General features: G+C 39.7%; 1 protein-coding gene across 1 annotated transcript in view; it reads right to left on the bottom strand.

The window, feature by feature from the left end:
• The window catches only part of LOC150077755 (cell adhesion molecule Dscam1-like), a 173812-nt gene extending 151885 nt beyond the window's left edge, over positions 1–21927 (bottom strand). The window contains exon 1 of the mRNA XM_090384234.1: positions 21779–21927. Coding sequence (XP_090240360.1) covers positions 21779–21836 — 58 coding nt within the window. The 5' untranslated portion in view covers positions 21837–21927. The remainder of the gene's footprint in view (positions 1–21778) is intronic.
• Between the last annotated feature and the right edge of the window lie 1844 nt (positions 21928–23771).

The following is a 23771-nucleotide window of genomic DNA, read 5'->3' as shown; positions in this document are numbered from 1 at the left end:
TAGAAGGTGTTCGAAGAGTTTGCTCAAAACTGAGAGGAGCGCAGTTGGTCGGTATGCCTCCGGAAGGTCCTGTTGTTTAGTAGGGTTTTTGAGAATGAGGCATAGTTTGGCATTTTTCCATGCTTGCGGAAAATAACTTTCCTTGAGGCAGTGATTGAATAGGTTGAGTATAACCTCTGGAATGGTTTCGACGGTCTTTTTAACTATCTCGAGCTCTAAGAGGTCTGTGCCTGGCGATTTTTTATTTCTTAGTTTCATGGCGGCGATGTCCAGTTCGAAATTGGTGAGAGGGTCTTCTGCGAGGGTGGTGCTGTAGGCATCATTATCATAGCATAGCGTTATTTGCTTTGAGGTGGAGGGGGCATGATGCTCCGGGAACATGGTGTTCAAGACATTATTTATAGAATCCTGCCACGATTTGGTGTGGGTTCCCTGTGGTGTTTTAGTTGCAGGGATAGGTTCTCCCCTGGGGAGTTTATTTTTTTTTTCACTCTATAGACCACCCCCCAGGGGGAATTATTTCCTGTTGTGGAGACAAAGTGCTCTCACGAGCGTTGCTTTCGCTGTCGGATCAGGGCTGTATATTGATTTCTTGTCTCGCGATAGTGCTGTCTTAGTTCGTCCACTTCCGCGGCTAGCCAGGATCTTCGTTCTCGCTGGAACAGTTTTCTCCTTCTGTTTAGTTCATGTCTAAGTTGCTGTAGCTCCGGACACCACTAGGGGACACCTCCTGGGGTTGGCTTTTTTCTCTTGATGGAGTTGTCGACGGCCGCAGCAATTAGGTTTTCAGCTGCTGTCTGGTGTTGGTCAGGGTCTAGTCCTTCCATTTGAAGGTTTTGAGCTGTACTATTCAGAAGCGTCTGGAGTCTGCGCGGGTAGCACAGTGGTATCGTCACCGTTCTCCCCATCCCCGGTGAAAAAGGCCCGGGTTCGAATCCCGTCGATGACAGGAGGAAAATTTAATGGGCTCTTTTCACTCCGGGGTTAGTTAGTCGGTCTCAGCGTAGATAACAAGGTTTTTTCCCCAGAAACTAGGGTTCTCGTCCAGCCAAACAGACAAATCGCCCAGAGAACACACGCAATTAACAGACATACGACACAGAACGCAGATGAATTTCATTATTTGGGTGGCCTAACTATAAAAGTTTTTTTGTTTTTTTTTAGAAGCGTCTGGAATAGTAACCAATCTGCCTTCTCTATTGCAAATCTGTGTTTGTCTTGCCATTTTCTGCCTAGTTATGGAGCGGTTAAGTTCGAACGTGATGACCCTGTGGTCCGATATGGTTTAGTTTTCTCTAACGGTTCATGATGTGAGATGATCAGCCAGAGATCTGGTGGCTACGGTGTTTTCAACAATGAATTCCCACATCGTACAGGAGAAAGTAGTAGGGTTGTTCGGCTGGTTTAAGATTGAAAATGGGCTGTTTGTCAGATAATCTGCTAGGCGTTGCCTGTTTGAAGTGCCACGTCTATCGGAGGTTTCGAAGGAAAAAAAACTATTATATTTAGGCCACCAGAATAATTAAATTCATCTGCTGTGCTGTGTCTTATGTCTTTTAATTGTATGTGTTCTATGGTCGATTTGTCTGTTTGCTGGACAAAAAACCCCAGTTTCTTGGGGGAGGGAACCTTGCTATCTACGTCTGAGACCGACTAACTCAGCCACAGAGTGAAAAAAGCCCATTAAAGTTGCTCGCGTCATCGACGGGATTCGAACCCAGGCCTTTTCCACTCGGTGTGGGGAAGACGGTGACGATACCACTGTACTACACGCGCAGACTAGAGGTTTCGAAGGAAGAGGTCAGAACTTTAATTAGAGGAAAAGTGAGATACGAAGGATCAGCTATTTCGTGAGCTCAATTAACTGGAGTTGTATTGTTCGCCATTTGGTACTAATGGCAAACAGTAATAATTCCAGTGAACTGGAGCTGTGCGAATGTATCCCCGATTCACAAAGGGAGATCAAAGGGCGACTCGAGTAATTACAAAGCAGTTAATTTAACTTCTGTTCCAGAGAAAATAATGGAGTCACTGGTACAAAAAGTAATGCAGGATCATGTAGACAAGGTTTCAATTATATTTCAGACACAGCATAGGAAATCTCCATTTACTAATTTTAAAGTTAGGCAATGGACGACTGAGAAATGGCAACTGAAGTTTAACATTGACAAATATAAAGCACTGCATATGGGTAGCAGGAACCCCAGAGAAATTTACCAACTGTGTGGTGTTACACTCAGGGTAGTGGAGATTGAAAAGGACTTGCGGGTAACTGTGCAGTCAGAAGTTCTCTAAGCAATGCAGACAGGCTGCCAGGAAAGCTCATGGGGTTTTACCAATGATTTGCAGGAATTTTTCTAGTAGGGATAAGGAGACTCACAGCTTATTGCTGCCATTGATTTTACATGAGCTTCTGCTACGGCAAGTGCTGATGGAATCCCCCAATTCATTATTAAATGTCTTAGCCCATATAATTTGGATCCCTTTCTAACTATTTTTAATGCTGATTTGCCAAGCCATTTCTTTCCCCAGTAGTAGAACATCTACCTTGTGAAGCCTATCCCCAAAATTCAATCTCCTACACTTCTTAAGCATTACCGGTCAATCTCCAATGCCACAAGACTTCTAAACCTTCTTGAGAAGGTACTTCTCCCCGTTCTAGCTAAACAACTTCTTCCACATCGGCCTCCTCAAATCCATTACTCCCTTCCTCATAAATCCACCGTGACTAACCTCTTAGCCACCACCAGCTCTATCCTCTCTGCGTTTGAATCCCAAGCAGAGCTTGCAGTCACCTATTTAGACCTTGAAGCAGCTTTCGACTCTATAAACGTTCCTGCAATGCTGAAGCTACTTTCAGACCACTACCAGATCAAGGGAGACACTCTACAATTCCTTACGTCACTCCTTCAAAACAAAATACTCCAGCTTATTGTCCATGGGCACATATGCGAGAGAAGTATCTCTTCAGGCGTGCCACAGGGTGGTGTCTTATCTGGGCTCTTGTTCACAGCACTTATCTCTCCACTTGTTGAGTCCAGATATGATATCTTATGTTATGCAGATGACATAAAGCTCCTCACACCGATTTCTCCATACGATGATCTTCTCATGATAACAGGATCAATTAATAATACACTGACGGAAATTGAAAACTACCTCAACCAGTTCGGAATAAAAATAAACCCAGAAAAATCTGAATTTATGATATTCTCTTTAAAGAAAATGCCTTCTTATATTCAGCCAATTCTGTGTAATTCTCCTATTCCCATCGTCAATAAGCATAGTGATCTCGGGGTTGCATTTGATCCTATGCTCTGCTTCAGTTACCACATAGAAAAGCTCCTCACCCTGGCAGCTCGACTCCGATGGATTGCCAAACAGCACCTACATTATATCAATGAAGTCGCAACTACTAGAAAATATACAGGGTGTTTCAGTTAAACGTTTCGGAACTTCTAAGAGGGGTAGGGTACATCCTGACAACTCGAAATCATATAGCAATGTGGGGTCGGAAATGCTTTCCTGAAGCGGTGTTGTACACAGAAGCACCATAAAGAAAAGAGACCGTAAGTGAGAAATCGTTTTAATAATACATGAAAAGAAGCAAAAGGTACATGGATTAAAGTAAGTGTTCGAAGTTTCTTCCACGGGCTACAATGCACGCCTCACATCTCCGACGCATGGACATCCGAACATTCTGGAATACTCCAGGCGAATTTCTTCGGCAGCTACTGCGATTCTTGCAACCAGCTCCTCAGCATTGTCAACAGGGGTGTCATAAACTAGCGATTTCATATGACCCCAGAAATAAAAATCAAGACATGATAGGTCGGGTGACTGAGCAGGCCAACGCACGGGACCACCACGTCCGATCCACTGTTGACCAAATGTGACATCCAGGTAGTTACGAACATCTCCGCTATAATGGGCAGGGGCTCCATCGTGTTGGAACCACATTGTCTGTTGCGTCGATGCAGAAATCTGTTCATCTCTCAAAAGTTGTGGCAATACTTGCTGCAGAAAGATCAAGTAGATAGGTCCGGTTAGACGACACGGTAACAGGTAAGGTCCGATGAGGTGATCTCCCATAATACCGGCCCATACATTGACCGAAAATCGAATCTGTGCTGCACGACGTCGTATTGCATGCGGGTTCTCGACCGCCCAGATATGGTCGTTATGCGTGTTGAAAATTCCTTCCCTTGTGAAGGATGCCTCATCGGAAAACAACACTTCAGCAGGAAAAAGGGGATTTGTAGCACATTTTCCAAGGTACCACTGTGCGAAAGCAATACGAGGTGCATAATCCTCCGGTTGCTGTGTCTGGACACGCTGCACGTGAAACGGATGCATGTCTTGTTCTCGGAGAATCCTCCAGACGCTGCAATGGGAAACCCCGACTGCGTTTGCTAGACTTCGTGTACTCGTTCTTGGATTCCCCTGTACATGTTGCAGCCCATTCTGTTCGACGGCTGGAGTCCGTGCTGTTCCTACCCTGTCCCCGTCAGCTCTTTCAAATGAACCTCTCTCAGCTAACCTCTGGTGCAGTCTTGCAAAGAAATTATGACTGGGAATACGCCTCGTCGGATATCGTTCCGCGTACAAACGCTGTGCGGCTGGCCCACTACAATTTGCAGCCCCGTACGCCAAATGCATATCGGCTAACTCTGCGTTCGTGTAATCATCCATCCTACTAACTTGGCGTTCTTGTGCGAAATTAAGATTCCCTGCACTAAAGCTCGGAATTTTCGATTCTGCCCATTGGTATATGATTTCGAGTTGTCAGGATGTACCCTACCCCTCTTAGAAGTTCTGAAACGTTTAACTGAAACACCCTGTATAAAAACCACTCTATACTCTCCTCTTTTATATGCTGCAGAGGTATGGGCATCAGCTGCCACTAGCACAATCAGGCCACTTTTTTTCTGCTGAGTTTTGGCTCTTAAAATGGGCCATAAACAAACATAAACTTCCTCCACAGCTAAGGACAACTGAAATGGCCATCTTGATTCAAATTTACAGGCTCCCCACGCTGATTAGGGTGAAACGCCTTACCACGACTATCAAAATGATGGCTGGCGAGATTTCGGCACCATCATTCTGGGACCTGTGCTCGTGGAGAGTCCCTCAGTCTTCCCTCAGAGCGACTCCAACTCTATGCCCACATCTCAGCCGTCTCCACCTATCCGATAGGTTCCTGCCTTTTCAGCTACTTTCGTGTGCCCAGTCCTTGGATGCTGGCCTTAATAAGTTCGCTTCTGGCAGGGAATAGAGACGTCTCATCCTTGAATTGTACTTCCCTGTCCCGGATTCTTCTCCTCGAAGCTCGTCTTAATGCTGCAAGCCATCAATACCACCAGATGTGAAGACGGCATACAAACTCTTCAGTATGACAGCTAGTAATGATGGACTACCACTTCTGTTCAGTGCAAAGAACGTTGCCTGTTTATATTACTATTGTATATAAAATTATTTGTTTCCGCCAATATCTTCTTTATATATTGTATTATAAATAACTGTATGATACTTGGAGTGTTGAGTTGTACTTCCACATATGCATTTCCTATGTTTTATATATCAATGCTCTCTATTTATATTGTATTATTACTGTTAACCCCTGGCCTGGTGGCCGTGAAGGGCAACATTGCAATCTATCGAATTGTATTATTATTATTGCAATAAAGATTTCTTTCTTCTTCATCCCATTTTATAAGCAATGGCCAGGCTTCATCTGCAGCTGCAGGAACGAATGCCGAGAAGGACAACAAGAATGGTGAGTGGAATAAAAGGGTGTTCTTACCAAGAAAGGCTTGAGATCTGGAAATTGCAGCGTCTGAAGACTAGGTATCTGTGAGATGATTTGAGGTGTTCAGGAATTTTAATGAATTCAGCATGCTCGGTGATTCTTTCACTTGCTCAGACTACGCTCACGAAGTGGCACACATTGAAATTGAGGAAGAACTGTTGTAGAATAAATATAGTTTACCTTTAGTAAGCGGATGGTTGATTGCTGGAACAAACTTCCATTGTTGTTGAGGAAGTTGATAATTTAAATAAAAGAACTAGGCAAACTATTAGAGGGGATGAATAGGCGAAATGGGAACTTTTTTTTCTGCCTAATGCTGCATAAGCTTGCTTTCTTACATCATTATCCACCACTAATGCTGATGTTTATGGGCGGTGTTAGAGGGATTTATCTTGAAAGCCACAAACACTCGTTCGGGTTGAACAGTAGAGCAAAGAGAAAGATGCCAAAATGGGTGAAAAACGTCTAGAAATATTTTATTAAAATTACAAGCAGTTATGGACTATCGACAGTTATCGCGTGACACCACTTCAATCGCAGGTAATATTGTGGATATAAACTTTCTTTTCCTCCCACACTCGGTAGTAATGACTTGAGTGCTTAATGACGAACGTGGCTGAGTTAGACGTTCTCAAGCGAGGGTTGCATGGTTTTTCTCCCGGGAATTCGGAATTTTCTTCTAGCAGACAGTCAGATCGACTTCAGAATATACGCTATACATGCAATATTTGACACAATACCTGACGCTTCACAGCCTTAGCCTTTGACGCTTAAAAACGCTGATGGTGTAGGACTTATAAGAGCTGAGTATGAAAAGTTTTGTGAAGAAAGCTGAACATGGGAAAAAGGAGTTTTTATTTATATAGCAACGTTAAGATATATAAAGTAAACTAGATAGCACTCTTGCAAAATTAAAATGGTGGTATAATCCTCAATACAACCAACCCTCATGGTAGCAATTTTTTTACAATCATTGTTCTCCCCACACTGGCCAGAAAAGACCAGAGTTCGAGTCCCGGCGATGATGCGAGGAATTTTTATGGAACTTTTTACAACTTGTTTCAGATAGTCAGTCTCAGGCGAGGGTAGCATGGTTTTTACTCCCGGAAATTCGCGTTTTTCATCCAGCAAACAGAAAATCGACCACAGAACACACACGTATTTCACATACAGCACACACGGAGAAATATGGCTTTAGTCGCTGATGCTCCTAAAACCCCACAATGACAACAACAGTTCAACCTAAATGGCAGCCTAGTTGAAACGATATTTTGCAGCTATCTTTACTATTGAAACCACGATAGTGTCAAAGAGTAACAGTGGAATTCAGTCGAACGTTGCAGAATAAGTGCCAACGATATTAGATAAACCCTCATCTGAAAAGCTACTAAGGGTGAGAACGTTAGCCTAGGGACGAAGGGTGCACATCCAGTTATACTTAAGAAGGCAGCAGTGAGTACATTCGATAATTATTAAGTTAATCGGATCATGGAGAAGTGCCAGTATCTCCCCAATCCACAAGGCAGGAACTAAATAAGTGATAGCCATTTATAGACCAGTGAGTGTGACTTCTGTGATCGATAACATTATGGGGTCCATGGTTAAAAACACAAATAAGGAGCATCTCCATAAGAATATTATCCTTTCATTAGTCCCCCAGTCGTTGACTGAATTGAAATCCAAACCTCTCCAAACGAGTGAAAGATGGTGAAACCACGATAGACTCTGTCATGGAGCGCACAAGAAGCAGAAGGTATAGCTGTAAAATCTTAAACAGGAACAGTAGACTAGACCTTATGAATTTTATCTTCGGGAATTGGAAACATTCGAACAAGTTGGCAATTATAGACCAATTAGCTTGTTATCCCATATCTACAAGTTGTTCACAAGGGTCATTACTAACAGATTAGAAAGAATACCTGATGAGAATCAACCGAAAGAGCAAGCTGGCTTTAGGACGGGATTCTCAACTATGGATCACCTTCACGTAATATCACAGCTAATGGAGAAAGCAAATGAATATAAAACACCATTATGCCTGGCATTTGTGGATTATGAAAAGGCATTTGACTCCATACAGCATAAGGCAATGTTTCGGGCACTGGAAAGACAAGGCATAGATACTCCATATATTATGATTTTGAAGAAAATATATGAGAATGCTACATCCTTTATTAGACTAGACAAAGACAGTAGCAAATTTAAAATCGAGAAAGGAGTTCGACAAGGAGACACAATATCTCCGAAGCTGTTTACTGCTGCCCTTGAGGAAGCTTTCAGAAGATTAGACTGGTCGCAGAAAGGAGTCAATGTGAACGGAGAGTAACTAAACCATTTACGATTTGCAGATGACATTGTGGTCATAAGCCACGATCCCAAAGAATTAGAGGAAAATTTTAATCAGTTATGCACAGTTAGTAAGGATTTTGGACTAAAGATGAATATGGCTAAAACAAAAGTAATGATGAACAAGTATGCCACGGAAAGGGAAATAATGATTGAAGAAGCAGTAATTGAAAAGGTGGAGTCATATACTTATCTGGGACAAGTTATTAGCTGTAATAATGATAAATGGCTGGAAGTCAAGAGAAGAATAAATTTTGGATGGATAGCATTCAGGAAATATAGTCACATACTGAAGAGCAATGTCCCAGTTTGTCTGAAACGTAAAATAATGAATCAATGTATACTCCCCACCATGACTTATGGAAGTGAAACTTGGGCACTCACCAAAAGAATGGAAGAGAAGCTAAGAACTACACAGCGAAGAATGGAACGAATTATATTGGGAATCAGACTGTTAGATAAGAAGAGAAACACATGGATTAGGCAGCAAACTCAAGTAAAGGACATTCTTATCAAAACTAAAGGACATTCTTATCAAAACTAAAGAACTAAAATGGTCTTGGGCAGGACACATAGCTCGAAGACATGATGACAGATGGACTAAGAAAATAACAGAATGGTACCCAAGAGGAGCTAGAAGAAAACCTGGAAGACAAAGGCGGAGATGGATAGATGAAATTCATGAGTTTTTGAGTAGTAAATGGATGGCCAGTGCTCAAAACAGAAGGAACTGGAAAGTTGCTGGAGAGGCCTTCATCCTGCAGTGGATTGAAAATGGCTGATGATGATGATGATGATGATGATGATGATGATGGAATAAGTTGCCAGACAAAAATGGCCGAGACGAAGAGCTTGGCAAAATTCAAAGATGAATTGGAGAGGGAGTTTTTGACAGTGAGAATAACATAAGTTTTTTCCATTTTCGGCAGATGCAAAATACGTTTTCATCCTTGCATGATTATGCTATTGCAATGATAATGCTATCTCCAAAGAAACAATAACACTCTGTACATTGAAACATTTAATATCTTCGTGTTATAGACTGGAAGATATTAAATGCTACCAGCCTTGAATTTATAACAGGAAAATATAATGGTAAAACGTTCAGCCTCTTCAATATAATTATTGAAAAGCTAACTGAAGAACATGATTTCGGGCATGAAAATCGATTTACAAGACCTACTTTCACTATGTCAAGTACAATTCTACGATTCTGCGAGGTAGATGTATCTAATAAAGTGGACAAATGTTTTCTTAGGAACATTTAGACTCAACTTTAGCCCTGAGAACAGCCTCAATTCGCCTTGGTACGGATTCAGAGGGAGAATGTTGAAAGCGGCGCACAAGGATGCAAATCTAGGTTGAGTCCATTGAATTGAATAACTTAGAATTCCTCATCATTTCGAAGTAAAGATTAGCAACCATCCCACAGATGAACAATTGGGCTGAGAGTTCAGTTCTGCAGAATTCTGGTCTTTTGTGCATCATTGATGGAGAATTAAGGGAAAGCCGTTAAAGCGTGCCACAGACTCCGTTTTCTATTTGGGTGACATGGCCGATTGTCCTGTTTGAAGAATCCTTTCGAAGATCCATACTGCAATCATGAAGGAATGGTCCTAGTAGGAAAAAAAAATTCAGATAACCAACTATGGTATTCAAATATTGCTTGCTCCTGCAGAGGCCTAGCTACAAAGGTCAAGGATTAGGAAAGCATAAGGGTCCATGACGACGGAAGGGGCCACCAGTCTGTATAATATATTTGGAAATATAAAAGAAAGCAAACTATAAGGTGTAGTAAGGCAGGAGATAGAAACAAGTGGAAGAGAGGTTTGGGATGGAATGTGTAGGTTGATCTTGAACACCAACTATTTCAGGAACCGATGCTCATTTTCAAAATAAACTTGAACAGCAGGGGCAGCAGAAGCCCAGACTTCTGAAGCCTCTCTCACTGCAGCCTTAATTATCCTGTATTTATATATTTCGATGAGGTCGAGAAAAAATCAGATGAAAAAAAGAATAAACAATCAGAGGAGTATTTTTCAAAGCTATTTCAGGTAGTATTACCTGAGTTTACAATATTTATTATAACTGTGGGCTCAACACTTACATATATAAAATATATTATAGCGAAAATCCTAGTTTAAGGGAAGGAAACAAAACCATAAATTTTCCTCCAATGTGGACAGTAGTTGAAGGAATATTATATTCATTATATTAGCAGCGAAGGTGCATAACCAATCTCCAGGTCACTGCGAAATACAATTTCCTGAAGGTCACCAACTAAATAAATAATACATGCTCTTCTTCCTTCCGAGAGAGAGGTACTCTAAGATCATTACCCTTGGACAACACTCTCCATAAATCTAGCATATTTGTTTATGAAGTTCGATGGGTGGTGTTCCGCGTGCATGCAAAAATATAGTTAAGACAGCATAATGTATAAGTCCTGAGGTATAATAAAATTCCATGAGCGAATAAAAGCAAACGGTGAATTTTCGTTTTAGTTTCAAAACGGTTTAATCCATAAAATATGGAAATATACTTTAAAAATATCTATGTATTTATTCAATGATCCACGAGCTTAGACAAACCCTCGAGTACACAGGCTGATAATTTAATTTGCGAAATGGTAGCGCCACTGTACAACTACTCAAGTTTCGGCGAACTACCGATAGATGGTAGGATAGTGTATGTCCAAGAATATGCTAACACAAAGTTGAAAGTTTCTGACATGTTGTCTAGTAGTTGCAAAGTGACCTTAAATTTCGTGCAGTCAGTATGAATCTTTTTGTGAGCTGCTTAATGAAGTCATGTTTTCTCATTCGCTGTTGAGTTCCATGTGGAATGAGTGCTGCACAGAGTGGGAAAAATGTCAGAAGTTTACGCAGACAAGTGTTTGAATAAAACTTCAGTTTCAAGTGGCAGGGGCACGTCAAAGAAAGTCAGAATCTGTGGCCACAATGACCAATCTCAAATACTCATCAAGAAAAGTTTTCTGGAACCGTTCATGAGTAGAGTTAGTCGATCTCGGGCAAGAGTAGCATGGTTTTTTCTTCCATATACTCTGGTTTTAAACTATGGGATCATCGTACACGAATCCAATAGCTGGAGACACATCTAAAATGAAATAGAAAGTCGAACTGAAGCAAACATCCTCATAGAGGGAAGTCACTTTGGATTTCCTGCCTGTCTGAAATTAGACGCGCAACTGAGCGGTCCCGCTGGTCGAATATGCTTTTAAAGTTGCACGCGCTGACAACCTAAATTAAGCGCATGGCGAATTCGTAGGTAAGAAACTTTCCAAGTCCTTCGGTGTCACGTGGGAATAGAATGAGAAAGTTTGTGACAGCGCATGACTCTCTTGAGATAAGTTATCTTAAAAGTAAGTGAACTTTCTCCAGGACAAAAATACCGCAAAAAAATATAACCTGTTTTCCACTGTATTCCCCCAAGACCAATTACGGACTCCTGTATGTGTTACCTGCGCCTCATTTATTCTAAGAAACACATCGAATATTTATGTTTCAATTTTTCTTTTGCAGCTTCAAGAAACAAATCTACCAGAAACATTTTTCTTGGACAAAACAGAACACAAGCTGAGATCTCTTCGGACATCAGAGCGCATCATTTATTCATAGTGTGACCATTCTAGAAAGAAATACGCCGAAAAATAAATTCTGTGTTTGTACACAGAGGTCTTTGACGTCAACAGAACATTCAGTTTCAAATCCATTTTCTTAATTGCAGCCATCAAGGTCCAGCATCTTATGAATAATTGTATTTAAGCTGTAGTGGAACGGTAGAAAGTCATCTGAAACGTTGGATTCTTTTTAAACAAACCGTGAAAGTTTAGCCTCGTGTTTCGAAGGGCTTTCTATTGAAAATTAAATTTTTCAGAATGTGACCTCTCGACTTTTGTAACTCCTTTTTGCGTCATTCAGAAACGCTCTCTGATATCTCATTTGCGTTTGTGAACAGTATCTCATTCTAAGATCTTAATTCTGCAGAGCAGAGTACCCGTGCCACCCTCGGTATTAACATTTGCTAAAATGTCGGGATACGCTTGCAGGAAAAGCCTTTGAGCTTCCTGCAGAGGCCGTTAACTGCTGAAATATTTTATCTGCTGACCTTAAACAGCCCTTTCTGTCAGCGATGAAGTGAATGTGGCATTTGTATTAATTACTTGTCCGTAGAACTGTGAATCCTTTTAATATTCGAGGTGGTGGACTCAGAGATATTTAGAACAAATGGAAATGTTTGTGTTATCCCTCAAGTGATGCTGTTCAAACACAGGTGTAGGCAGTTTAGGCAATGTAGTTCTCAAATAACCATTCCTGGCATGACCCATTTGTTTCTCTACTGTACAACCATTAATATCTGGGCACCTGCATATCTACAAATAATCTTTATTTACAGGTAAACTAATGGTGTTGAAACCGTTAGCTTCAATGAAAGCCTCTAGTTTCCACCGAACACTCTCCATCAGTTTTTTGTAAATGTCCTCCGATATTTTACGCAATTCGGACTTCAAAGAGGCGACCATTCAGCTTTCTCTCTCTCTCTCTCTCTCTCTCTCTCTCTCTCTCTCTCTCTCTCTCTCTCTCTCTCTCTTTGGGAAGTCTCTCCTCAAACGCACCCGACCATTTCATTTATTCTCAGATGTTCTCTATAAGATTGTGGTCAGAGCTCTGGACTGGCCAATCCGACTTTTCAATGCTCATGTCCTCAAACAATCGTTCACAATGCGAGCAGTAGGACATGGAGGGTTGTCCTGCTGATACAGGCATGGGTCTTCCGAGACATGCTTTCGCAATTTAGGCAACGCGTTATTCTTCAGGATATCTGAATAGACCTCAGCGTTGATGGTTTTGTCAAAAATGCCCAATAGTCCCTGGCCAAAATCATGAAAAACAGTCTCAGACAATAATGTCGCCTCCGCCCAACTTCGTTGTCGGTTGATATAGACCGCCAGGTCGTTTTCTCCAGGCATCCGCCAAACCCATATTTCCGGATCTCTCATCCAAGTAAATCTGGATACTCCTCCCTGGAGACATCTGATGACTACAAGAAATATCCTTACTTTAGCACGGCTCATAACGGGGCGAATAGATGTCCAAATTGTACCAGCTTTAATCCCCAGACCAAAGAAGGCGAATTGAGATCATCTTGACTCTTGCCTCCAGCTTCGGCTAACTGTTAACTCTCTGAGGGATACATTTCGCGCCAACAGCCTTGATATCTTCGACAAACTAGGCATAGATCTGGATAAATTCTTCGAAGATAAGCTTTACAGAATGAAAACCATTGGGAATTGTAGCCAGCTGATAAATCTGTGAAGCACACTTTGACCTGATCAATGGCTTTCTAAAAATAATTTTATATGACTTTAAAGTATGTATATGACTTTCAAATTTTGTATATTATTTCAACCTTTTGTATATAAGTAATTTTCTGTGTTTATTTTTCAGGTCGAGCCCGCAGGAGTACAACGGGTTACCTTACTTTTAACCCCCTTCTGGTATATCTTTATGAGGTGTGTTTATTTCTGTTTTCGAAATTAGACAACCTTTATTGCCTCTACCAAAGAAAGCCTAGTACCGGATAAAGAAATTTTGTGGTCACGTGGTGCAGTTAATGTTCGTCACCAGAATTTGTTCTCGAGGACGCCAGCGTCGTCTAAGTGCACAACTTTGCCCCCAGAATACACGCATTTAACGTTTCCTCCTCAACTTCCAATCCACTTACAAACTTAATTAACAGAACTGATTGTTTCCTGAGAATTTAATAACAGTTTGTCTTCTTGGCTGCACAGAATTAAGTCTGTCTTACGAGAGTGATTGTACTTAATTTCACAGAGATTGGGAACTTAATGACTTTTTTGACCGCTCCGGTAAAAACAATTTGGAAGGTGTTATCTTTTACGCTGTACTTCTTATTACTCGACATACCTGGTTAGAACGAGGATTGCTTTTTTTTTAACGTAAATTTTAATTATTCCTTCTTGATTACTCCGAAGAATTTCGTTTCTCCTCGAAGAAAAGAGAAAAACCGAACGTCTTGAGGTTTGAAGTTTCGCCTAAGACGCTAGCAGTAAATGTGGTTTGGAAAAGGCTTAAATAAGATCCCCAAAATATGCGAATTTAATTAATTGTCTTTCCAGCGAACGCATCTAAAGTCGTATAAAATCATTGCCAAAAAAAAACCACGAGAGAAACTAATACGTGATTGGTTATCCGTGCCTCTAAAACAATGTGCACTGCCCTCTAGTGAACAAACATCGAACTGTAATACTACAGATGACGTCACGAGAGCGCCCTCTTTTGTTTTCATTGTTTAATGAAATTGTAGGTTTATTATCGCCTTGGAAACCTGAACTATGCATTGGGATTCTACCACGGCAACTAAAGCAACCAAATTTCTTATTTATTTGAAAAAAATATTATTTGAATGGCTGGATTTTAATTATTTTGTAGAAGAGGGACTTGTGTAGAATGTCATTATTGTCAGCAGTGGATAATTAATTCTAATTATACTCCAACTGCAAATTTAAACATCTCTAATTCAGTGGAGATCGAGATTTTTGGAATTTTCCATTACTTAAAATTGCAACCGGCGTGCATATTTGCTAACTTCACCCGTAAGAGTTTAAATATGCGAAAAGGGAGGACCTTGGAAGTGAAAAATGTCGAGCAACCAGTAAACTTATTAAACGAGGGATAATTGTTCCTACAATTAAGTTTCCGTAATTATGATAAATATTTACGACAACATAATGCAATTGGACAACGCTTGCGATCCACGCTGGCATAAATCTTATTTGCATTTTTCTAAAAGCAAACTTTTACAGCTTTACGCTTCGCTTGCAGAGGTATGCAGAACTCTATAGTGACCTGTTGTCTCGTTCATTACAGGAAAATGAGAAGAGATAATTTGAACTGGGGGGGCCCTGTTCGAAAAATCTCTTTTTTCTTCGATTCGATGAAGCTTTGCCCGTACAGCGAGTATAATTAGTGGTCCAAATTAATCGCAAAAAGAAATTTGCTATGCGTAATCCCGCTGTACAAAAGAAAGACCATTACTAATTATTCTTTCGGTCCCCTTTTTTATTTCCTGTGCTTAAACATAGACGATATCAGTTCATTCGTTGGCACTACCTCGGTTTCCTGAAGTATTATCAGAGATCCACGTTGGAGGGGGAAAAAATCATCCCGCGTGTCCTCTGGGATTTACGAAGATTAAATACAATGTACGGTTCACCGCACCGATGATTTTAATAAAGGACGGAAGCCGAAGTGAGGCTCCAACCCCTCTTGCCTTCCCCTCTAGCTTTCCAATAAGAATAGTTAACTCTTTTGGGTTTCTTTTTTTTTTTTGCTTTTTTCCCGACTGATTGTATTTCTAGTTAGAGAAGACTTTGATGTATCCGAAGTTGGAGTACCAAAATACCACTTCCAGAATTAGTGCAAATGTAATTATTAGTTCGAATAACAAATCGAATTACGCGGCTACTTAATTAAGTGCATTAATGATTGTCCGGGTATAAGGAAAATGCAATTAAGAAAAATTGAAAGTTTCGCATGCGTAAAAGTTAGGAAAGTTATGTAAGTCGATGCTTTTATGTGTGGCAAAGGTAAATTCGAAGAAGGTGTGAAGAAATACGAATTAGAAAGGTGGGAATTTATGAATGAGCGCATCCTTCGCTAATGGCACTTCGCAAGATGTGCCGTTGGTGGAGAGGTAAAGGAGTTCACCCATGTATCGATGCAGACAGTGTCGGGAAAGTAGATATTTGGAGATTTATCACACTGCGTGGATAGATAATGAAATCCTTGGTTCAAGATCTATTTCTTTCTAAATGAGGAGAACATAAATTCCAAATACGGGGCCCATCCTGTCTCTAAGCTCTCTTAATTAAAGAAACGAATGATAAATGTGTTTCCACGTTTTACAAAACTTTTTTCATAATTGCAAAACGTACTTCCTCACCGATTCATAAGAAGGAAATTCTGAGTTATGATTGCTAACGATTTTTTGTTTCTCTGTTAACTCTCAGCCATGCCCGATACATCGCGGGCCTTACACAATCTCAGTTTTCTCGAAATCCCAATTACCGCTGTATCAACCTCTGATGTTCTTTTTAAGGTTTTTAACTTGCAAAAATAAACCATTTGTGACGGTCTTTTACGATTTGTTTGGGTTTCGTTCTCTTTAGAATTCTGATAGATTGATTTTCATTGTCCACTCTTTGGATCACTGCGATACATTCTCTAATACGACAGCCGTTTCCAATTGTGAGTCAAATATTATGGTTTCTTCAAAATTGCACTTTTGTTTTCAAAAGGAAAACAGCTCTGAACATTGCACTCATCTTAATGGCTTCTCTGGATCTGATTCACTCTGATTGGCTGCAATCGATACGTTGGTTGGATACGTTAGTCTCAGTGTTCTGTTGTCTGTCTATTTCCTGTTGTATCGAATGCCACTTTTATTTAAGAAAATATTCGCTCGCATAAATATCTTGAACCAAATAAGAACAGAAGGTAAAATGCCATTTCTTTAATTTACCTGGTCAAATTTCAGGTCAAATTTCTGAACATCTATTTTTAAAAATTTTAATTCCGAGAAATTTCATAAACATTTAAAGTGATTTCTTTTGATTAGTTATAAAATGAAACGTGATATGGAGGAAGTTTTTGACTCTCCTGGGCTGAGACAAGTTTATTAATCCATAAACAGGGATATACCGTTATTATTCTCATTAGGTTAAAGTTTATGTTTAATGTTAGGTTTAAGTTTTTAATTTCAGGTTTAGTTTTGGGTCTGGGTTCTGAATTTTCGGTTTAGTTTTAGTTTTAATTTCTCAATTTTAGGTTTACTTTTAGCTCTGAATTTAGGTTTAGTTTTAGCAATTAAAATGTAGGTTTAGTTTTAGGTTTCGAATGTTAGGTAAGGTTAAATTTCGGATTTTAGGTTTAGTTACAGGTTTAAGTTCTGAATTTAAGTTTAGTTTTAGCTCTTGACTTTTAGGTTTTGAATGATAGATGTTTGCATTTCGAATTTTAGGTTTAATTTTAGTTCTTAAACTATAGGTTTAGTTTTAGTTCTCGAAGTTTAAGTTTAATTTTAGCTCTTCAATAGGTTTTTATGATTAATTTCAGGTTTAAGTTCTGAATTTAGTTTTAGTTACAGGTTTAAGTTCTGAATTTAGGTTTAATTTTAGCTCTTTAATTTTAGGTTTAGTTTTAAGTTTTAAACATTAGTAAGTTTACATTTCGAATTTTAAGTTTAGGTTGTTGAATTTTAGGTTTAGTTTTAGTTTTAGATTAGTCATGTTTTGGAACCTACTCCATCAACAAAAGTGTGTGGGTGGTGGAAAAGGCATATTTTGCTAACATAATTCGCTGATAATATTTTATTTTATATTTTATGTTTAGAGAATAAAATAAAGTCCCCTGCAGCTTTACAATAAAGGATGAATGCTAATTCTAGAGGTCTAACTTTCTTTCCTAATGATCAAAGTGCAGAATCCTCTTGACATCACGCGCCCATTATTGTCGCAAATAGTCCATCTATCCAGTGAGATGGGGAGCAACGATATTGGATTTCATTTACCAGAAGCAGCAGCAACAAAAAGGTCTGCATCGGTGTCACGAGTTTCCCTTTTCTTTTCTAGTACTCTAAATGATTGTACAGGGGAGGTGGGGGATCCAAAACATGCACGTGAGGCAATGAGCAAACAGGAAACACTGATTCACTGACAAAATGTATACATCACATTACTTGGAAGGAGGTTCAGCATCTTGAGAGAGACTCGCGCTGCCTTCAAAGTTGTGTCCCGTGGACGCCGAAGACAGAGCACATGAGCGAGCAGCGCCATCTCGCAGAGACCGCCAGATACAAGCGAGTGAGGACTTGAGGGTGGAGAAGTGCTGGATTCTTCCGGCTTCTTTGATAAATGTTAATCGCCAAGCATTTTTCTTATGCAAAATTCCACATTGTTCATAAGATAATGGGAAGATGCTTGGATGAGCTACTAGAGATATGGATTGCCGGTAATGCTAAGAAACACTCCAAAGATGCAGAGTAAAGCTTCAAGGAAAACCAAGGACCGCAGTGAAGGGAAGAACCAAGTAGGGTTCTCTTGTTACATTTGTGTGGCATTTCGATATCTGTGACAGTCAAATGAGTTGCATTAAGAGTATAGCAAATCCAATCAGCACATTCTTCAAAGAAATAAATGAGTACGTCACATGGCTGATGAAGTGGGAACAGTATCATGAGCATCTTTAGTGGAGAAGCGGCAGGAATCACGGAGATTAAGTGATTTATTTATCATCCAGAAAGAAAATAATTTACAGAGTTCCGGAAGGAGCTCCGCAACTCCATGAAAAGAGTTGAAATCCCCCGAGAGAAAGGAAGTCACAGAGCTGTACAATATAATCAGCGTCATAATTGACTGAAACTGAAAGAAAAAGAAAGAAATGTCAGAGGGAGAAGGATGGGGAGGAGAGAGAGAGAGAGAGAGAGAGAGAGAGAGAGAGAGAGAGAGAGAGAGAGAGAGAGAGAGAGAGAGAGAGAGAGAGAGAGAGAAAGAGCAGAAGGTGATGAAATGAGAGGCGAGAAGAAAGAGGAAAAGATTAGGAATAGGAAATAGAGGAAAAGAAAGAAATTAAGAAAACAAGAAGAAAGAAAGAAAGAAAGAAAGATAAACAATAAAGAATGAAAAGGGAAGATGAAGGAGAGGGAGAATAATAATCAGAATGAGAAAAAGGCGAAGAGAGAAACGTAGAAAAAAGAGAGGGTAGATAAAGTAGGAGAATAAAAGAGAGATGGCTGGAATGAGATACATAAACACAGAAAAAAGAGAAAAAAGCGAACAAAGGACAGTGAGAAGAGTGGAAGACGGAACAGAATGAGAGAAGGAAGGAAGGAAAGAAAGACAGAGACCAAAATGGAGAAGAAATAAAGCACCAAGAATGAAGGAAGATTTGGAGATAGGAAGATAAACAGTGAATGAGAGACTGAGAGAGAGAGAGCAAATAACTGGGTGACAGGAACGAAACCAGTAATGATCCCGATAACAAACTACATAAAGCAAGCCTATATCCAGATAACTTTCGCACTTTAATAACCACAATTTCCACAGAATATCTGCCATAGATTCTGCATTCATTGGCACAGTGGTCATTTGCACCAAGCTTATCTCTGCATTTTGCATTTGCGACTGTCTCAATCCTCTTCTGCTTCCACGCTTCTACCCATTCACATACACAATCAGCAAAGGGTTACGCCACTCTTAATACCTAGTATACGTTAGCATCTTAGAGCATCCAGACGAGGAGTAGAAACGTGTGCCTCCAAATGAGCTCCAGTTGCGATAGTTGCACTGCCAAGAACATCTCAAGAGTCTAAACATCTCTGAGCACTGCTTGCTATTCTTACAGCTCGGAGAAGTGCTTTAACATTAACCCTCACATTGTAAGCAAACCGAAGTGCTTCGTCACGCATCCCTGCTCGAGAGAGAGAGAATAAATATGAACACATGTTGGCTCTTCATAGATTACCGCACGAGATGATAAAGCTCTTTAGGAGATATGGAAACGCTAGAGAGTAATAAAACTGACGCTTCATCAAGTAACAACCCTCCGATTTCACTCATGGTGGTCCGACTTCGACGAAGTTTAGTAATGGATGCAGTAGAAGGAAGTCATTGTAAAGGATAATAACAGCAAATCCCAGTATTACGCTGGTTAGACGTCAGTGTGACATATAGAATGACATACAAATTCCTCAGACGTATTTCTCCACATGGAATTGGTGAGGATTCACGCTCAAGATATGGTGTTATCATCAAGTATGCGTTCCATGATGACACCATAAATTCCGAAGAGAAAATAAAGTAACTTAACTGTAGTTAAAATCTGTGTGGTGCTGAGTATACCGTGGTCCTCAGAGTGCTGGTTCCCAAGGTCCTTGAAAGAACTATTTCAATTGAGAACTCCTGTAGTTGGTCGGTGAAATGAAGAATCAAATTACCAATGTAAAGGTTGCCAAATTAGTTTTGTTAATATTCATTCTTCAGGAGTACTTTTCTAATGAATGTTTCTCTGAAGTACTCCTGTACTTCTCAATAGCCTAACTTTTACATGAGGAGTTTTTGGTTGAATGAGTGAAAGACCTTAGCAAATCCGGTGTAGGAGAGGTGGAGCAGATAAGCTCTTTCAGAAAGAAAAAGAAAAAAGTTTAAGGAGAAAGAATGGGCAGATAGATAGAGAGGGATCTTCCAGATGGACACTTCACTGTCGAAATACAATTTCCAGATAATTAACTTAATGAAATGTAATGGATTTGGTTCTTTAGATCATCTTATTCGAATATGCAGAGTTAAAAAGCAATATTGACTACACCCATCTCTGTGATATATATATCTTAGAATGTGCCATAATTTCTTTACGGGATTATCTTGTTACTATTCCTGTAAAAAGGAGGACATCAGTCATCTTGCATGATCCACCTAATTACAGTGTGACTGATGACCTCTCCGACTATCTGATAGTTTAATATCCTCCAGACTTTTATCATCGAGTCTAGCGTTTGGAATTTGTCTCACGTTTCATGGAAATTCCAAAAATGAATCCAATAAAGACCGAGGGACTTAAAAAAAGCCATTTTTTCCTAATATTGAAAAATATCAGCGTTATTTCTTCAATTTATAAATGAATAGAATTCTGGATGATATATAATTTGCATTATTCTTATTTAAAAAATGATAAAGAAGGTAAATTTAAATTTACAATTTATAAATTAAATACCCCCCTTTCTTGCTAAGCCAACGTTCCAACTGGTCGAGTGGAAAAGCATCCAATTTCGCGCCAACTGGTCCCTCCACATCACTTGTAATCGAGAGATGAGAAGCGCGCTACACGTTCAGGATACTGTTGACATCGCATTGATGTAAAGGATTATTAGCAGCAATGCACTACAAGCAGAGAGAGTTTTGTTCTTGGGAGATTAGAGAGTGATCACTGCTGGGTGCAACAGCGGGCGAAAAGAAAGAAAAATCCATGAAAGTAAATCAGTTGTATTGATTAACCCTTTCGCCTTTCTGTTGAAGCTTAAAACAATCCAAAAGGGCCTTTGACAGGTTGTTAAACCTATTGCAAGTTTATCTTAATTAGAAATCGACTAATTGTTCTTTAAAATTAAAATAAAACTCTAATTAGTTTACGAATAAAGTTTCAGTGGATAAATATTCCATCCTTTAAGTTGTATAGCAACAGATAAAACATTGGACCAGAGATAAGATGGAAATTATAAATTTTTTTTACATCTATCATAGATAGGGAAGAAGTTCTGAGAATTACCATGGCAACAATCACTGATGTATGGATAACTTGCTCTCATTTGATTTTCTTTCTATAAAAACGATTTTTTTTTTTCTTTCTAGGATTATCTAAATGTAGTGAACATTAAGGAAAACATTGATAAGGGGCCCAAAACTTAACCCCTAATTGTAATCTCATCACTAGATTATTTCGAACATTAAAGAAGTCGCGCAGAACTTATAAAAAGAGACATTTATACCTTCTGACACTCCTTAAAGGTCTTCAAAAGTGCACTTACCTAGTTGATAAGCAAACAGCAGGGTGGTAATCAGTTTTCCAAATTGAGGGAATAACATCACTGAGAAACGCAAAAACTTCAGCCGTTAAAAGCGGCGGTACAACACTTCCGCAAGCATGGAACGAAGAGTGGGTGGCAGAACTTGTTCACTGCGGAGTCTGAGCTCATCTAGCGACAAGCGGGAGTTCGCTTTCCGTGCGCAGGTACGTGTGCTCGACGTTTGCCCCACCAGACGGAATAAAGAGGAACTAGCTTAGCCTAGATGTGGAGGAGATCAAAAGAGTTTTAAAGAGAAAACGCCAAGGATGACAGTCTCTGGCAAATATAATTTTCTGGATGATTTGAAGCTGGTGTACGATGGACTCTGGAATAGAAAATTTTTCTCATGAAGTGAGTATAATAAGATCTGCCGAAGAGAAAGAAAAAAAAAAGAGGAGGAGAAAAATGGAAAAAAAAATTGAAATGCAAATTATACCACAGATGACGAATAGAGAAGATTTCACTATAGAAATCTCGCGACAGCCAAATCAGAACCTCATTCCAAAAAGGAACTTTTTTAGAGGTATTCATCCGCTATTGTTGTACAAATAAACTGCAAGAATGGATGGTTAATTATTTCGTTTTGTCCAGCTGATTTAAACACCCTGATTGTGAATGCGCGCAGATGACCACTTCGCTTGTTTGCTGAACACCAATTCTTAAAGTCAGAAATATAACACCTTTAAGAAAAATAAATCGAAATTAAAAATCTAGCGTTGTGCATTAAAAGCAAATAAAGATGGCGTGTACTTAAAGGGAGGACTAGCTGGTGTGACAGGGATATTTTCCATGGTATTATTTATTTACGGGTATCATCGGAGAGGCCCACTGAAAGTGGATTTCGTTCATCCTTTATTAATGGGGTTCACAGTACGAGTGATTACGATGAGTGCAACATTGAATGACCGTGCAGGGAATTGTGCTCGAGAAAAAGAGGATTATCAGGTTATTCAGCAGTGCATTATGGGTAGCCTGTATCTGCTCGAAGGTCTCTGTGTTTTCTACTTATCCGCCTAATCTATTATCTCGAGGATAGCGGAGTTCAGAACGAATAGACTCAATGAAGTGTTGTGAACTGATTAATGGTGGAGTTATTAATGTTTCTCGATGAGTCTGCTAAATCCTTCATCATTATGTAATATCATCACCAAAGTTACGTCTTTGTAGAACGTGACACTATGATCCTGAATAGAGACTTCGGTGTCCTAACCAGCCATGGCTCCCAGGAAGAAATAAATCCGGTCCAACGCTGGTGATGTATAAAGGAGGAAAGATAGACGCAATGCTTTCGGTTGAACAAACTGCTTTTTTTTAAAAAGAAATATGAAAGAATGGATTGTGAGTTTTATTTCAGTGGTCTATAAAATCAGCTTAAGTTAGAATTATAATTAAAAAGACGGGGGATGCTGAGTAAGCGTCCTATTACAAAGTAATCTAATTGTGTCTCGTTAAAAGATTTCCAAATTTCGACTTGAAATCTAAGTGCAGCTTATTATTCTTTTTGGTCTTTGTCCTGTTTAGACATTTCAATGGACATTTACGTTCTCCTACAGGACACGCAACTGATCACTGCTCGCAAACAAGTCACACGATTGACCTTTCCGTGCTCCGCTCACAGTTTTTTGTGTGGGAAGCATGCTGTGACCATTCGCTTTCCAAAAAGGTTCTTAATAAACTTTCCTAATAGAAAAGTCTGTATTTTTGACTATCAGTTATACTCAAGCGCAAAACATAGTCCGTTGATGGAGGACTATGCCATTGCCATTTGAATGATCATCAGCAATGCAGAGATCTGGTGGAGGGATGTAGATAACTAATCATTTATGAAGGTCGTAAGTTTTTCCAATGTGTGCAAGTGTTCACAAAGCAACAGAAATAATTGCAGCAGAGAGGAACAGTTTGGAGTTCTAGTTGTTCCTGTAAAGGATAGCTTTGCTGGTCAAGGTCCTTGTTA

Source organism: Mastigoproctus giganteus, chromosome 11 (genome assembly GCF_048544385.1).
Source record: "Mastigoproctus giganteus isolate SK-2022 chromosome 11, ASM4854438v1, whole genome shotgun sequence".
Lineage (NCBI taxonomy): Eukaryota > Metazoa > Arthropoda > Arachnida > Uropygi > Thelyphonidae > Mastigoproctus > Mastigoproctus giganteus.
This window is presented reverse-complemented; position numbering and strand designations above follow the sequence as displayed.